This window comes from Melanostigma gelatinosum (genome assembly GCF_949748355.1).
Source record: "Melanostigma gelatinosum genome assembly, chromosome: 20".
NCBI classification, from domain to species: domain Eukaryota; kingdom Metazoa; phylum Chordata; class Actinopteri; order Perciformes; family Zoarcidae; genus Melanostigma; species Melanostigma gelatinosum.
Genome location: NC_136653.1, coordinates 4,056,930 through 4,075,143, shown reverse-complemented (window position 1 = coordinate 4,075,143; position 18,214 = coordinate 4,056,930). Strand labels below are relative to the sequence as shown.

Here is an 18,214-nt window from a genome sequence, read left to right as displayed (position 1 = left end):
AATGAGCTTGCCTACCTGATTGTTAACATGTAGTGAATTATTGTAAAACGCGTTTTAGCCAGGCGGCAACCTCTGGTTCTGCTGAGTGAAGCCAATGTAGAAGTGTCTTAAAACCTGCAGTCTCTCTAATGTCCACCAGGGGGCGACTCCTCTGGTTGTATAGAAGTCTATGAGAAAATGAATAATTCTCTCTTGATTTATTACCTCAGTAAACATTGTAAACATGGTTCTATTTCATCCTTACTGACCGCCAGAGGCAGTGCTTCACACTGGATATCTTCCGTCTCGCGCATGCGCAGGTCGAATATTTATATCAACAAAGTCACGTGTGACCTCGGATGACCCCCGTTGTCTATAAGTTCCGGTATCATCCTGAGCTCAGTCCTTTTTCATCTTCTCTCGACGCAGGTTAGCTACCATGGTAGCATAAACAAGGATGTGTCTACGATCAAGACGATCAAGAGCTCGTCGCTGTAGCCTTGTGACCACCGGTCGGAGTTGCGGTTCTCTCGCCCTTCAAAGGCTGCGACGAGCTGTCCCTCTTCGGAGGGAACGGTGTGTTCGCCGTTCAGACATCGAGCCCCGGACTGGTGGACGGCCCTATCATCAGTCGTCACCAGTCTGATAAGGGCCAGCTAAGTCGTGATGACAGCAATCGGTAAGATCGATTAACATTGTTTTCTATAACAGTTGTTTGTTCCACGGTTGGCAGAGTGCTTCCGCTCTAGTTAATCGAGTGGCGCGCTAACGAGAGCGTAGAATTACGCTGTCGGCCCGCCCTTCACAGTGTTACGGCTATCACAGTTAGCAGAGTGTTCCTGCTCAGGCAAACTTGGTGAGACACTAGATCGGCATTGGCGTTGTGTCCATTGAGATTTAATCTTTACATCTGACGTAATTCGCAGTTAGCAGTGTCTTCACTCAGGCTAACTTGGTGAGATGCTAGCTGGGACTGCGTCCATCAACTTTGTAAACCTTACGGCCGTCACAGTTAACAGAGCGTCCCCGCTCAGGTTAACTCAGTGGGAAGCTAGCTAAACAGAGCTGATACTGGGGCTGTGGCCATCAACTTTGTAGCATTACAACTATCACAGTTAGCAGAATGTGCTCGCTCAGGCTAACTCGGTGAATGCTAATTTATACTAAATCAACATTGAGGTTGTGCCCATTGATGTTTTTACGCATTACGGCTGTCGAGACTAAGTTAATGCTGGATTGTGTCCATTGATTGCTGTAAACATTACGCCATATCAGTTAGCCGGAGCGTTTCGCTCCGGCTAACTAGACTAAGCTAATACTCTGATTGTGTCCATTGATTGTTGTAAACATTATGGCCATATCAGTAGCGGATATCAGTTAGCAGAGTGCCCTCGCTCAGGCTAACTGGTAGCATACAAAGAGTTACAGCAACTGTCCAAGTGAAGAGTGTCCTCGCTCCCCTCTCACTGTAAGGACTGTTTTCCTGACCTGTTTCCACAGTGGCAGAGTGCTCTCGCTCAAGCTAACTGGTGGGATACCAATATCTGCAGCAACTAGCTTAGTGAAGAGAGTGTCCTCGCTCCCCTCTCACTATAAGGACTTTGCCTGGCCTGTTTCCACAGTGGCAGAGTGCTCTCGCTCAACCTAACTGGTGGGACACCAATATCTGCAGCAACTAGTTTAGTGAAGAGTGTCCTCGCCCCTCTCACTATAAGGACTTTGCCTGACCTGTTTCCACAGTGGCAGAGTGCTCTCGCTCAAGCTAACTGGTGGGACACCAATATCGGCAGCAACTATCTTAGTGAAGAGTGTCCTCGCTCCCCTCTCACTGTAAGGACTGTGTTCTTTTTGTCCGTTTTTCACAGTAGCAGAGTGCTCTCGCTCTAGCTAACTGGTGGGACACCAATATCTGCAGCAACTAGCTTAGTGAAGAGAGTGTCCTCGCTCCCCTCTCACTATAAGGACTTTGCCTGGCCTGTTTCCACAGTGGCAGAGTGCTCTCGCTCAAGCTAACTGGTGGGACACCAATATCTGCAGCAACTAGTTTAGTGAAGAGTGTCCTCGCTCCCCTCTCACTGTAAGGACTGTGTTCTTTTTGTCCGTTTTTCACAGTAGCAGAGTGCTCTCACTCTAGCTAACTGGTGGGACACCAATATCTGCAGCAACTAGCTTAGTGAAGAGAGTGTCCTCGCTCCCCTCTCACTATAAGGACTTTGCCTGGCCTGTTTCGACAGTGGCAGAGTGCTCTCGCTCAAGCTAACTGGTGGGACACCAATATCGGCAGCAACTATCTTAGTGAAGAGAGTTTCCTCGCTCTCCTCTCACTGTACGGACTGTGTTCTTTTTTGTCCGTTTTTTACGGTAGCAGAGTGCTCTCACTCAAGCTAACTGGGGGGACACCAATATCTGCAGCAACTAACTTAGTGAAGAGTGTCCTCGCTCCCCTCTCACTATAGGGACTTTGCCTGACCTGTTTCCACAGTGGCAGAGTGCTCTCGCTCAGGCTAACTGGTGGGACACCAATATCTGCAGCAACTATCTTAGTGAAGCGAGTGTCCTCGCTCCCCTCTCACTGTAAGGACTGTTTTCTTTGGGTCTGTTTCCACAGTAGCAGAGTGCTCTCGCTCAGGCTAACTGGTGGGTCACCAATATCCGCAGCGGCTGGCCAAGTGAAGAGTGTCCGAAGGATCACTCGCCACTGACTGCCCCCTGCCTGTTCTCTCAACATTCAGCAGAGCGCTCCCGCTCAGACTGATTTGGAATTCCGCATCAACTAGTGGGACAAGGGTTCCACCAGAATCGCGGCCATGTTAAACTCTCCCGGCTGTAGGACCTGTATAGCTCCTCTTCAGCCTGAGGACGCCCCTGACCTCTTGCCCTAGCCTCGAGCTTCTGAGGCAGGGCCTCTCGGAGAACCCAGGCAGGACCTGCGGCATCATGCCTTGAGCAGTAAGGTCTGCTAGGCTGGCCGAAGTGGAACACCTGATGCGTGAGGTCTACCTCCCCCTGTCAGGGCAGCTGAATCCAGCCCAACCTACCCTGGTCATTTGTATGGCGCTTGCATGCCTGGCATAGCAGTTGGAACATCCACCTGTGAGTGCCTTCTTCTGGCGCCTTCCCGCCCTCACCACCTTTTCTGTTCCTCCCTCCGAGGAATATCTGAGGGAGTTGCGTGCATGGTGGAGACACCAGGGCTCTCTCTCGCCTTAAATCAGACCATGCAGGAGGTGGCAAATCTGGCCTTGCACGTATGCCAGCCAGTTAGACGACTATTGCGTCCATCAGTTTCCCCTGAGGAGACTCTGAGGCCCGATGCCAGGTGCCCTCGGCCCAATGTCGGGTCAAAGATGACCTGCTATCCAGGGCTTATGACACAGCAGCACTGTGCACCGTATCGACAACTCCCTCTCCCACCTCATGCTTTCCCTCGCAGATTCTCAGCAGCGGGATACTTCGACGCTTCCGCTCAGTGATGCTTCATTGCAGGCGTTTGCGCTCATATCGAGGGAACGTGGATGTATGATGTCCACCCTGGTTCAGACTCGCCGCCAGGTTTGGCTGGCGCAGTCACCCCTATCTGAGACATGTAGGAGGACCCTCCGTACTGTCACAGTGGAACCTGGTGAGCTGTTCGAGTCAGCTGCTATACAGGCGCTTCAGCGGCCTGTTAGAGCTAGCCAGACCAGGCAGCAGTTCTCTGGTCTTTGCAGGGACATGCCTGCACCCCCAGACCTAGGGGTCCCACTTTGGCCCCACAAGGCCGTTTTCTCAGCCTCCAGCTTACCCTAGTAGCCGCAACAGGCCTCGGCGTCCTGCTGAGAGGCCGGACCGCTACCTATACAACCCTACTTACGTCCCCGTCCCCCCGGCAGGGGTGCCAGGAGATGTCTCCAGGCCGGCTGTCGGGGTTCTTCTCCCATCAGCGGATTTCCAAAGGAGAGTGGTTCACGTCTATCGATGCCTGTTCCCATGGTGCATCACCACAACTTTCAGTCCTGGGTGCTTCCATTCGGACTCTCCCATCTCCCCATGGGTGTTCACAGTGTGTTACTGCTGTCCTTTCCCCATGCAATCGCAGGGCGTGAACATACTGCCGTACTTAGACGACTGGCTGACCTAGGCGCCATCCCGGCTTCAGGCGCCACAGGACACTGCTCGCCTTCTCTCACGTGGCCCGGTGGGCCTCAAGGTGAACATGGAGAGGAGCTACCTGAGCCCTTCTCAGAGCATAACCTTCATTAGTGTGGTCCTATGAGGGCCTGTCTGTCACCCCAGCATGTGGCCAACAGCCCCCACAACCTCTCCCTCTTCCGAGGGGGCAGACTGTTGCCCTACATCCTTTTCTCCGACTATTGGGTAAACTGACAGCTGCCTCAAGTGTCGTTCCCTTGGGTTTGCGGATGGCTGAACAGCCTTCACTTGGATGCCAAGTGGCACAGATACAGGGAAAAAATATTATCGAAACAGTGCCTATTCACTATCCCCATGGAGGGAGTGCATATCTGGCGAACAGTGTCCCAGGAACCGAGCTCCAGGGGCTCTGTTCCATTCCACCAGGAGATTGTCACAACAGATACCTGCCTCTCAAGGCGGGGTGCAGTGTGACAGGACAGCCTGGGGGCAGTTGTCTGCTGAAAGACCGCAGGTCCAGGTTCTAGAGCTAGCGCTCGAGCACTTCCTAGCATGTTTGAAGGGAAAGCATGTGCTTGTCCGGTGGACAGCACCTCTGCTGTGATTTCCCATGAACTATCAATGGGGCACCAGATCTGCAGAAGTTGCTACGGGGATCACCGTGGCCTTCTGACTTGGGAGGCCCCTCGCCTGACCAGCCTGTGGGCAATGTACCCACCAGGAGAACGGAACCAGGTTGTGGTTTTCCTGTTCCGTCACAAGCCTCCACCGTGAGAGTGGCGGCTGCATCCAGACGTGTCGACCCACTGCCTCCACTGGGTCTCCCTGACGGAGAGGACCAGCCCTCTGGGTTAAGATGCCCTGGCTCACACGTGGCCAGAGGATCTTCTTTATGCCTTTCCACCATTCCCTCTGATTTTGCTATAAGCTTGCCAAGAGTTCTTCCCCGACAGGAGGGATCTCCTGTCGCAACTAGAGGGTCGGATTTGGCATTCTAATCCCTGCCGCATTCAACTATGGGTCACGGGAGGGCCCGACCGGATGCTGAGTGGCTGCATAGAACCAGTCTGACTGACTATTCTGAATGCCAGTGTGCGGTCTACCTGCCGGCAGTACAAGAAACAGGTGGAAGCTGTTCTCCGACTGGTGTGCGGCTCAGAACAAGGTCCCAGTACAGCGCCCCATGCCTGCTGTACTGAGTTTCTACAGTCCCTCCTGGATAAGGGCCGGTCTCCCCTGCATGGGACCTACCCTTGGTACTGGACACCTTATGCTTGTCTCCTTTTGAACCCCTGGCACAGGCGGAGCCGAGATGGCTATCGGCAAGACGGTTTTCTCCTTGCCGTCAATTCAGCTCAATGTGGGGGCGAGCTGCATGCCCTATCAGTGGAAGAATCATGTCTGAGGTGGAACTCAGATGGCTTGGGTGTCACTTTCTGGCCTAATGCAGTGTTTCTCCCAAGGGGGTGGATACGTTCACATATAAACCGGCCTATCCAGCTAGCAAAGTTGACCCCACCCCCTCCCCCATCGGGAGAGGAGAGGTCAAGTCTGCTGTGCCCAGTGTGGGCCCTCAGAGCTTATGTGGAAGCCACCGCCTGCATAGTCAGTTATGGTGAGCCTAAGAAGGGCTGTGCTCCTTTTTAAAAAAAGAAAATAAAAACAGCACCTGTCCCACTGGATAGTGGAGGCCATTGCCTATACATATAAGGCGAGCGGCTGCGCTCTGCCATCCGGGGTGAAGGGTCACTACCAAGAGTGTCTCCACACCGAGGGCAAGCCTGAGTGGTGTGCCTGTGGGGGATATATGTGCGGCGGCCTCATGGGCATCACCGAGCACATTCACCAAACACTACAGAGTTAACGTTGCCAACCCTCACCCACTGGGGAGGGGTCTTTGGCCAATTTTCTCTGCCGGAGCTATAAGAGGTAGTTACTGTGCTTCCTCGTGACTCTTTTGGTATAAGTCATCCAGTGTGAAGCACTGCCTCTGGCGGTCAGTAAGGATGAAATAGAACGAAAGTTACGAATGTAACTACGGTTCTATGAATCCTGGATGACCGCCAGAGTTCTTGGTCACTCGGAATCCCGTGAACTCGCGAGAAGATTCCATAGGACTGAGCTCAGGATGACACCGGAACTTATAGACGACGGGGGTCATCCGAGGTCACACGTGACTTTGTTGATATAAATATTCGACCTGCGCATGCGTGAGACGGAAGATATCCAGTGTGAAGCACTGCCTCTGGCGGTCATCCAGGATTCATAGAACCGTAGTTACATTCGTAACTTTCGGTTTATGGTCTCAATCTCTAGTTTCAAGTCTTCTGCAATACAGCATGATGTTCATTTAGTACATTATGGTTCATTTAGAGTCAAACAGACCATAAAGCAGGGGATGCTTTAGGGCGGGGCTACACAGTGATTGAGAGGTCGCTGCTACTACCACAGCCGTATACAGCGTCTCTACGTCACTCCTCCACAGTCCAAAAATGGTTCATTGTTTGCTAAAAAAACAACATGGCGACGGCCGTAATCCCAGATGACTGAGTCCACCTCCTATATACAGGCCATGGTTTTAGCCCACACAGTCAGTGATCGGAACCTTTGTCATTAGGAATCATTCGACCTTATTCACTATTTATCTATTGATACTTTCACAACTGCAACAATGATGGTTGATGTAATGCTTTACAAGAGAGTTCAATGCACTCTTACCAAACAGAAACAAAAAAGGTTATTTTATGGGGGGACATGTTTTTAAACCCATGTCTTATCTAGCCTATGTATTTAAACTTAATAATCAAACGTATTGTTGCGGGGGTGGGGTTTCTCCTGTTATCATGCTCGCATTGTGTTGAAGAGGAGGCTTGTCGTAGTAAAACGTACACGAATAGCAAATGGCAACTTGTTATCGAAACTATTCTATTAGAACAAAAACAAATGTATACAATAAAGTAGCCGGCTTGACTTTATTGAGTAAACCAGCTGTTTGTTCTGCAGCCTGGTGATCTCGCCACTCACTCAGAATGAGCCACACAGTACGTGGAGAGAGTTTAAGCCGCGGCGCAGCACGATTGGAATAAACAACCACGTAACCCAGAGTGACAGAACAATACTGTAGGAAGCTTTAAGGATATTCGTCCACCATGTAAGGGTCCTCAGAGGGAGTCCCCTCTGCATCATGTGAGGGACTGTTTTCCTCGTCCACCGCACCAGGAAGTGTCTTTGATGTCTGATTGGTGGGTTTGGTCTCAAGTGACTCAGCTAATTGGTGGTTGGAAGGGAGAAGGTTCCAGGCCGAAGTTCAGGGTGTGGTTCCGTCATTCCATTTGCTCCTGATGAGTGGATGCCTTGTTTATCCTGTGTGTGTGTGTGTGTGTGTGTGTGTGTAAAGCCCTGGAGTTTTAACTTTATTTAACCCCAAAAATGGTTAATGTGGTATTTCTCTCAAGCCAAAATTAAATGCGTCAATCAGCTAATTCTTGTTAAGAACAACTCACTGAAGCTCTTCCTGAGCTGAGCTCAGTCCCAGCAGATTAACCAGCGCTGCTGCAGCTCATACACACTTCTGCATCTTCCTTTCCAACTAAACTCTGGTTCAGGCCGCGGCGCAGCACGATTGGAATAAACAACCACGTAACCCAGAGTGACAGAACAATACTGTAGGAAGCTTTAAGGACATTCGTCCACCATGTAAGGGTCCTGTAAGAGCAACAATCTCACGGTCCACTGTTGTACATGGAGTTAAGGGGCTTAACTCCATGTAGATTACAAACAATGTTTCTTTCCGCCATTACGTTCCGTCATCAACCGTGGTTGAAATAACCACAGTTGCTGCTTTGTGCATGGGAAGTTGGGGAAGTGCCAGATTTGTTAGAAAGCCAAATGCTCATACGTCGGCTTAATTAGTCTGGTTTACTACGGTATGAACCCAAAATAAAGAGGTTCTGCTGTGGTTTCATTGTTAGAAACAGATCAATAGGTTTGTAAAATAACAACTACATCATGATGTCATTTGTAACAAGTCTGACTTCATTAGTAAAGTTGAGAATTACTTTCTGGATAAATGAAAGAATGAATGAATGAGTGAGTTACTTTCTGGATCAGTAAGGAGACTTGAGTCTAGAAAACATCCAGTTTTGGACTCTAAATCAGGATTAGCATGATGTGTTTCTAATTCAAGTTTGAAAAAAGTTTGTTTGTCTCACATTCCCCACAGACGCAGAAAGACAGACGCGCATAAACACACAGTTATTAGCTCCATGCTCCACGACTCCAGAGCGCTGTTAGTCTTCCATGCTGCTCCCGGCTACACAGCCCGGCGTTTGAACCCCTCGGGAGAGGAGAGACTCTCACAGGGCTCTCCCCTGGAGCCCATCAAAGAGCCTACACACAGTTTGTTTGCCTGAACTTCAAATCCCACAATGCCACAGCAGGAGCACCATGCCATCATGATCTGAAATAACACAATGTGTCGAATGATCGTCTTTGTGAGTGACAACAGAAAGCCTAATGCGGTTCACTTTGAGAGACGGCTGCTGTTTGAGCTTGAGACACTATTTTGGACCTCTAATCTGATTATTATATTTTCTTGGGGAATGTCGGGAACAAAGCTTTTACAATTGTGTGCCCTGAATACCGCATGAGAGTTCCTAACTTATCTCTGATGGTTCGGAAGAATCAGACAACATGAGATTACGTCTAAACTTGTTTTAAGCCACGCTAGCAGCGAGGACACGGATATTGGCCTGTTGGTCCACCTCCAGCCCAGAAATAAAACCGTATTTCAGCAAATATTGGATGGATTGACATAAGATATTGACATAAGAGGATGTGATGATCCCCTGACCTTTCATCTAGTGCCATCATTAGGCCAAAAATTCAACTTGGCCAATACAGGCAGTGAGCTCAAAGCACTGCTATAGCTGAATACAGCTTCACAGAGCTGTTGGCACGACTGTACTCGGTCTGGATCTACTGGTATCTCTGCAGCTAGTTTAGGTCTCAAAACTAACTGTCTACCTTGTGATTGACAGGTGAATACCACAGCGTTAGTCAGCATTCAGTTGTGATAAAAGACAATCTAAGAAGTCAGCTGTTCATTTGTCCTGGTAAGAACATTACAAACATGCCTGTTTTTCACTCGTCAAAATTAGCATTCCAATTAATATCACCATCAATGTAAATAACTGATGCGCCACACTAGTGCTAGCATTAGCTGCTGCTAACGGTACCTTTCCCCGCCGGGCCTCGTTGTTCCCCAGCTACAACCTCTCTACCAAATATGGTCACTTCTGGTTCCAAAGGAACAAGATGGCCATGTCCAAAATGCCAAACTCGAGGCCTGAAAACGGTTGTCCACAAACCAATGGGTGACTTTGGCAGTCTATGGTTTCAGGACCCTTTCCGGTAATTGCCAGTCTCGCTCAACTATAATCAATCTGGAACTGAAACGGGTGGTCAGAATTGTCACTTGGTTGATAAAGTCTGTATGTAGAAGTCTATTAACCCCTTCCCACAGACGGGGTTTAAAGTCTATGCTGTTCACCTTATGCTGCAAGCCTCCAAGTAAAACCTAAAGCTTGGTTACTAGCCGTCTCCAGTTGGTTAACTCCGATGTTACCAAGTTAGTCAGGGACCATTAATGCCACAGGATACACACTGAGTGAGCAGATCAATCATACATTCTAAATGTATTCAGCAGCTTCAGGTAATTACAGATAATTAACTAAATACAAAGTATTTTAACAAACTATACAGTAACGTTTTGAACGTCTCCTATCTAAGTAACATTTGATTCTCCAATCGAATAGAATCCCACGTCTCACACAGCGTAGACTTTTCAGAATGCTGTCGTTTCAAATGTCTGTGAGCTCTTGTGGTTGCCTCCCTCACCAGGTGACCGGCAGACTGCTGTGTGTGTGGGAAGTCTGTTTGAGTTTGTTTTTATGTGTGTGTGTGTGTGTGTGTGTGTGTGTGTGTGTGTTAGTGTGACTTCCCAGTGCAGCCTTTGAAGCTGTTCCATTTGGCCTTTGGCCCCATCTGTAGACAGTGTGTAAAACATGCTGTGGTACTGATAACTCCTGGGTCACACTGGGTTCAGTGTAACAATGTCTCTTGTTTCTCCGTCTTCAGGCTCGAAATGATGCATTTTCACACAGCTGAAGGATTACGAAATGGGTATGATGATACAAATAAATTGATAAAAAATAGAAACTGTATGCAAGTGTGCAACTGTAGCATGTAAACACTGTAAAACGATTACAATGTGAATTATTTGATGTGAAATATTTTAGTTGCAGTTAAGTTGAAGCACTGAAATGTAAGCAGTGAAAGGACTAGAAGAGTCAGAGCTGAACACAGGCGGGAGCATTAGTACGTTTGGTTCAAATCCTGTCGGCAGTGGAGTTGTTCATTTCCATGTTTGCACTGAAAGTAGTTGAATTAACAGTTGATGGTTAAAGCAAAGAGCTGGAAGCAGCTGAAAAGTCGGTCGATAACTTTGCCAGACAGACAGTAGTTGAAGTGTGAGAGATGAGAGCAGTTCATGTGGAGAGCTAGAGACAAAAGTTAAACTGTCAGTTGATCTGTTAACGATTAAAGTAATTGAAATAGTTTGCAGGAGGTTGAAGTGTGTGTGCTGTAAACAGTGGACGTGTCGATCAGTATACGAGCAGATACAGCAGTTGAGAGGCAACTGAAGTGGTTGAAGTGTTAGCTGTAAAAGTATTTCACTATTACCAGCACCTTGAGATGCAAACAGCCCATTCAACAGCTGGAGACCCAGGACTTATTGCTGGGCCCGCTGGAGAGAAGGGAGGCACGGGAGAACCAGAACCAGGACTGAGCAGGGCAGACTGTCAGAACCTGTTGCAGTAAATCAAGAGGTTTCCTGAAGGGACTCTGGTGAATCGCTACTGCTTTTGTCCACGGGGACCGCCAACATCAACACAAAGTTTAAATTCCTCGTTCTGCCGTTAATGTAAGATGGTAGCTTACATCAACTGTTAAATGTCTGACTTTTACTTTGGTAATTTGCCAAATAACTCAACAAAACAATCGTCCTTATACGGACGCAAATATGCTCTTCTCATTCATTTGCTTCGAAAAGCAACCGGTAAAAGAGGATGAATTTAGTCGCTGCTGATGAAAATGTAAAAAAGAATAAATGTTGTGACCCTACAGAACCTGATCATGTCTCCTGTGTTGTTTTGGAGCCGGTTATGATCACCGTGTGTGATCTGAACATACAAATGGAACAGGTGTTTCTACTGACATGAGAAGGACTAGGTCTCTAAATATCATTTGACAAAGAAAGGAGCTACCACCATGGAAAACACTCCCATCAGGCCAACCGTGGTGAGCATCCAGGAGTCTGACCTGTTGTTGAAGTTGGTGCAGTAGGTGAGGTCCTTGCAGCCCAGCTGACAGGGCTCTCTGACGTCGGCCAGGCAGTTAATGAGCTCCGTCTCCACTGGGTTGTACTCACAGAGCTGGTCAAAGTCCTGCCACGTCTGGCTGCCCCAGTTGGTGCTGATCTCCTGGCACATGTCCCTGTCAGAGCGGAGCACACAGAGACACACTACACCTCAACTTTGTGCTCCGCACAGCAGCGCAGCAGCTTCCGCTGAGCGGCGCGCCGTACCTGCAGAGGGAGGTGTTCGCCTTGGAGCAGCAGTGCAGCTTGGCGCAGTCCATCTTGGCGGGGTGGGGGGTCTCCTCTTCGGGCGGCGAGGGAGGGTGGGCGCTGCCCAGAAAGCACTGCCACATGGGCTCCTGAGGGAGGGGCTGGGAGCCGCACTCATCGATCAGACCCTCCATGATCTCGTGCTCTGTGCTCATGGTGCGAAGGATCCGCCGGCACGCCACCTGGCAGTGGGTGGCCTCCGCCCGGTCACAGCAGTGCAGACCTGGACGAGAGGTACGGGTGGATTATGAGTACTGGGATATGTACTCTTTCATGTATTCATGGCTCCCACCGTAGAGAATAACACACACATTACGTTACAGGCACCAGTTAGTGGCACAATAAACACAAAGATGGCTACGTCACATATAGGTCCACACCCAGTGGTGAAAGTGGGCCGGTACGGTCTGGTACTCCATACCACTAAGAGGTTTGGTGCCTTTACGCATTGAGCTGCATGCCTAAACCCACCAACAACCAGTCATGATCGCATTCCAACAAGAAAACATCTTCACTCATCTGCTGACGTTACAGCAACATAAGGTTAGTGACCTCCGCCCAAAGAGGTTATGTTTTTGGCTCCGTTTGTCTGTTTGTATATGCATTTTTCTTCTCACTGTTACTGACATTGGGCGATAGGACATTTGTGCTGCATTCGGGTAGTTTTGGAATAATCTGAAAAAATGAGTTCCCGACCGGGAGAATCCTCGTGAACGCCACTCTTCTCAGTTGTTTGATTATTACAGCTTTAAGCTCATTAACACACCGAAGTTGGGGGAACTCTGTAAATGGGATCAACCGAGGAGCACCTGAATGCACCTATTTGTCGCTGCCGCTCCAGAACTGCTCCGTTAGTCTGCTGCTGGCAAACGTCAACTTCTGCTGCAGCTGATGTCTGATGTCGAGTGCTGTGGGTTTTTGGCAGACAGTCGTTTCTTGCAAAAAACCTCCCGAGTAAAGTGACAAAATAAGCTGTGCTGGTTCATGATGTTCAGTTTTATTCAAACAAAACGGACAGCAGGTCAAACAAGCTACGGGACTTCTGCAACTCTGCTGACACAACGGTGCTAAACACACAGTGCTCATCAACAGCTTATGAGCCATTCATTCAGTTGTAATTTTCTTCAGATTAAAATACAACAAATTGATTTAGTCAACATTCACAAATCATTCTGTGGCACTTTTACCATGTACACAGAAAGTGTGTTCAGGGATGCATGAAGCGGGGGTTGAGAAAGGAACAAAATGAAGAGACGAAAGATGAAGAGATAAAAGTTGGGGTAGTAGTACCGGCAAAAATGTTCTTAGGTTGAGTTTTGCGTATTCTTGTTTGTGGTAAATGAGGTATGAATTTAAATTGCATTTACCCAGTAGAGGTGAAATACTGCCCCCTATGTGTGGCCACACCTTTAAAGCCTACAAAGATAGATTCTCATTGGAGGGCCTCTGGAAGAGAGTTCCCAACTAATGCTATTGTATTTAAGGAATGATACTCTATCATGAAGGTTTCAATGGGAGAAGCAGTTGCTATGACACCACACCCAGAACAACAGGGACGAATGAATCCAGTGCTCCTGTAATAAAGCAGCGCTGGAGTGTCGGCTGGATGAACGGACTCACTGTCGATGGGGCTGCGTATGGGGTAGGACTTGGTGAAGTTGCTGACGCAGCTGAGCAGCTGGGGGCTGTGGCTCTGACAGTACTCTTTGACGGCGTTGATCTGGGACACGGTGGGGGTGGAGTCGGTCCTGAAGATGGCCTGGCAGTACTCCCTGCAGGTGGTGTGGCGCCCTGCATAGCTGCAGCAGTTGGAGCCCACTGAGGGAAAACACACACACACACACACACACGGTGACACACTTAAATACACATGTGGGCTCAGGGTGAGTATTTAAAAAACACTGTAAAAGACTACTCTCTAGCTAGAATACAGCAGTGGTTCTCAACTGGTCTGGCTGCAGGACCCACCATCACCCCTTAATGACAAGCCGGGACCCACTACCCAAATTATATATATATATATAAATATATATATATATAAATAATTTGGGTATATATATATATATATATATATATATATATATATATATAAATAATTTGGGTATATCTATATTCAAGAAGTCTAGTAGGCGTAACGTCTCTGTGTAGTAAACAACTGTCAAATCAAATAAAGAAAGTACACATCAATTATATTTTAACAAATATTATTCTCATTTTTCAAATTTAACTGGATGGATTATAAATAATACATAGAAATACATAAATAAATGTTCTTCTCATTTCAAGTAAAATAACGGCTGGATTAAAAAATTAATTACGTAACGAAATTCAATTTAGAAAAATTATTTTCACTGAATTGCCCTGCAGCTTTAAATTCAGTTCATTCAGTGTGAAGTGAAAAATCCACAATATTATATTTTTCTCATCTTCCAAAAAGATAAATTAGTGTTTGAAGAATTCACCTCTATGAGTCTGTCCAGTCAGCATCTAATGACTCTGGTCTCTCTGGACATTTCTCTCTTTTGGAAATCGTCCTATGATTTGACTTTCACATCTCACACTACAACAGTCCTGCTCTGCTCTCTGTATCCTCGTCTCTCCCCGTGTGTCCCGGTGTTTGTACATCTCACTCAAGTCATCTCACTTGCCAGAGTACTCATATATATTCACTTGATGTGATTCACAACACATTGGTCGGTGTTTTTCCTGCACCGCTGAACAAGTCCCGTAAATGCTGGAATAATTCCGCTGCATAAAAAAAATGCCCTTAAAAATAAAATCACAACTTTTTTTAAATTTTTATTTATTTTTGTCAGGCAAAGGCCCGCGACCCACTGAAAACGGGTCCGCGACCCACTTTTGGGTCGCGACCCACCAGTTGCGAATCACTGGAATACAGCAGGCCAGTTAGCTAGCTAACGTGCTAATTCCACCATGCTTTAATGCTTTGTCTTGTTCCAAGGGGGGGGGGGGGGGTCTTCCTGATCAATCACTACCCCCTTCTAACATACTAGGTCACGGTGGAGTCTAATTGCCAGACTCTTCACTTTCCATCTCATTATGCTTGTGTAATAAATGATTCACTCTTGAACTTAGCATTGCTTCATTGACTCTAACTGGATACTTGTAGTAAACTTCAGAGCTCTAAACCTCCTCAGATGTGATTATTCTCACTCAAGCTGACAGTAACAAACAAAAAAAAACATTAGACCTTTCAACAGGAAGTTAGTGACCTCACATCCTGCCAGGCAAATAACATGGCTCTGCTGTGTGTGTGTGTGTGTGTGTGTGTGTGTGTGTGTGTGTGTGTGTGTGTGTGTGTGTGTGTGTGTGTGTGCGTGCATGTTGTGTATCTACAGAGAGAGAACACAAACAAGGCCACCTATTGGTTCCGAGAAGATAGCGGTGGTCTTGATGAGTTTATTTAGTTATTGGCCCGAGGGAGACGTGAGATCAGTGTTTGCAGCCGTTGGCGTCGTCACTGTTTATCTCGGTTACGTGTGTGTGTGTGTGTGTGTGTGTGTGTGTGTGTGACAACTTACTTTCATTTTTGGTGATGCAGCTGTAGAGGGAGTTCTAAAAGGAGACGAGAGAAGCTGGTGGTGATTAATCTTAACACAGTATGAGACAAAAAAACAAAACAACTACTGTGTCTGTGGTTTAAGTGACTTGGCTGACAAAATCAAAGGCCTCAGAATGGATGTGAGTCACGAGCAGTTAGACAGAAGAGTGGTACATTACAGCAAACGACTGCTAAATGGTCCACAGCCCAGGTTGGAAACTCTGTTTTTATTAGGATGAGAAGATTCCATTTTTTAATGGCTGTCTTTTTGTATTTATATGTCATTTTGTAGAGGTATGGAGACTCTCTTCTTTATAATTGTATTCCAATCTATGTAGCTTTCTTTTAAACAATGATGCTAATTTAGTTTTCACTTTAAAAAGAATATTTAAAATAGTACTTATACCATACAACTGACTGTTAGTGTGTTACAGAGTTTCACAGTATATCAGTTATACACCAGTGGAATGTGCAGTAGAAGTACAGTAGCAACCGTGGCAGTATTACTGCTTAATTTAGAGAACTTGAGTCTGGACATCACTCTGCTCTTTCATTCATGATCACAATACGCAATTCATTTTATTGGACTTACCTCTGTGACTTTTTTGCATACTTTAGTTATGTCATTTTTAGATGATGCCTATAAGGGAAAAAGGGAAATAGAGTCACTGAAACACAGCGGAGGTGGAGCTCCAGGTCTGAGCGAGACGAATGTTGGCCACACTGTAGTCACGATATCTCACCTGTCTGCATTCCCTGCGACACTCAGCTGAGATGGCCAGCTCGCAGCAGCCCAGCCCCACCCAGCCGTCCGACTTCCTGGATACTCCTGGAGACAAATCAAGCGCCACCGAATCAACAACATGTCATGTGAATCTGTTTCATGGAGCTTGTGCAGTTTGTGGAGACTGATTTATTCATCGGACAACACTGACCTTTAGCAAAAGCTTGATATACACTGAACACAAAAATAAACGTAACCCTTTTTTGATGTTGAAATAAAAGATCTAACACTTTTTCTACTCAAGTGGATGTTTTCCCTCAAATTCTGTTTACAAATTTGTTAAAATCCGTGTTAGTGAGCACGTTGCCAAGATAGTCCAAGTATTGAGGGATGCTGCCTGCAGGATCGCCACCAGGCGGTACATTCCACCGGCCTCACGACTGCAGACCACGAGTAGCCTACCCGCACCAGCCCGGGACCTCCACATCGGCTGAGACCAGCCAACTGATGAAAAAACCGTCTCAGAGACGCTCACCTCTGGTGGACAGTCCTGCAGTCAGCATGCCAAATGGCACGCTCCCTAAAGACTGTGGGATAAAACTGCACATTTTAGAGTGGTCTTTTATTGTGACCAGCCTGTGTAACTATCATGCGCTTCGCTAAGTATCTCAATCTGCCACACCTGTCAGATTAATGACCAAGATGCCTTTTATGAGCAGAGAAAAATCTTAAGATTTTGGAGCAAAAACAAAAGTGTTGCGTTTTATATTTTTGTTCAGTTTATGTGTGTATTCTAGTCTGTCTGTCTGTTACCAGGATAGAATCTAAATTTTCCTGGCTGATTTAAATTCACTTTGTTGAGTTGGGCCAAGTGATTTGGTTTTGTTGGAGTAAAACAGGTTTCCGTGGTGATTGGAGTCGTTCTTGCTTCTGCTGCGATTGACCGATCTTCAGCGCCGCCCCTTTACGCCAACGCACCAATCACAACTAAGCGTGCACTCGGACAGCCACTTGGTCTCTTCGTTCTCTCCCCTCTCGTGCCTACGTTTCTGCTCTTGGCAATAAAGGCACTTGAAAGATGAGTTGTTTGCTCTCTCCATTTCCAAAACGTAAAAGTCTGTCAGTGAGCTCAGCATCAGTACCACAGCCTGTGCTTAAAGTAGCATTTAAAGATGGCTTCTGTTTGTAAACCTGACAGCCCGCCTGTAGTTAGCCATTTTAAACTGCGATTGGTGACTAAATGGTTTCGGTTGCCATATTGACCGAAAGTTGACCGACACAGCAACAGAAATGGTGATTAGGTTGGTCAATTACTGCTGCTACAGTGACCCGATTTACCCATGGAGATCAATGGATTTATTATTTTTTTAAATTTGAATTAAATGTGACACACACTTCTGCTGATGAGAAACAGGACTATGAACAGAAGACATGCCAGATTGGAGGAAACACCTCACGGGATGAACTGCAGAGAAGAGGCAGCGCATCATGAATATGTAACTCCGGTGATGATTGTTCACAAGCGTTTCCTCCAGTGCCGAGATCCGTCTCCTCATCGCGCTCGACACGTCACTTGAGGATGCGCCAACACATTGCACTTAAAAGACACTTTAGAGCTTTACAAAATGCTCTCCGTGTATTCTGTACTGGTGTCGTAAAACATAAAGGTCACGTGAAACGCCAACAATGCATTCTAATAATGGCTTTGTCTATTTAAGAACTCATAAAACATCACGATAAAAAATCATTAGCCTGGTTATACAATTGTCCAAAATGTTTTCCTGTGGTGCACCAGAAATACACCGAGCCATTTGAGTGCACACTACACCCTCTACTATGTATTGTGCTCTAAGCTGAGCTCCAACAAGTTCCACAGCATTTAGCAAGGCATTCTGAGCAATGAAGGGATGCGGTGCACATCAGAGGATCGACGATATCTCAGGAGCCCGGCAGGATCTCAGGGAGTCCCGAGGCTGTCTGGACGCCAGTGTTTAATGAGTGCAAAAAAAGAAAAGGATAACAATACCTCCCGATCTGGAGGCCATTAGGTGTCTGACAGGTACATTTGTTTCCGAGCACAGGCAGCAGGACTTCGGCCTTTGATTCGGGGCCTGCTTTCTGCTCTGGT

General features: G+C 47.1%; 1 protein-coding gene across 1 annotated transcript in view; it reads right to left on the bottom strand.

The window, feature by feature from the left end:
- reck (reversion-inducing-cysteine-rich protein with kazal motifs) overlaps positions 1-18,214 on the bottom strand; it is an 86,996-nt gene that overhangs the window by 42,224 nt on the left and 26,558 nt on the right. The window contains exons 5-10 of the mRNA XM_079292473.1: positions 16,106-16,191; positions 15,955-16,002; positions 15,343-15,376; positions 13,421-13,618; positions 11,759-12,023; positions 11,494-11,667 (exon numbers count right to left, since the gene is read on the bottom strand). Of these exons, the coding sequence (XP_079148599.1) occupies positions 11,494-11,667; positions 11,759-12,023; positions 13,421-13,618; positions 15,343-15,376; positions 15,955-16,002; positions 16,106-16,191 (805 nt within the window). The remainder of the gene's footprint in view (positions 1-11,493; positions 11,668-11,758; positions 12,024-13,420; positions 13,619-15,342; positions 15,377-15,954; positions 16,003-16,105; positions 16,192-18,214) is intronic.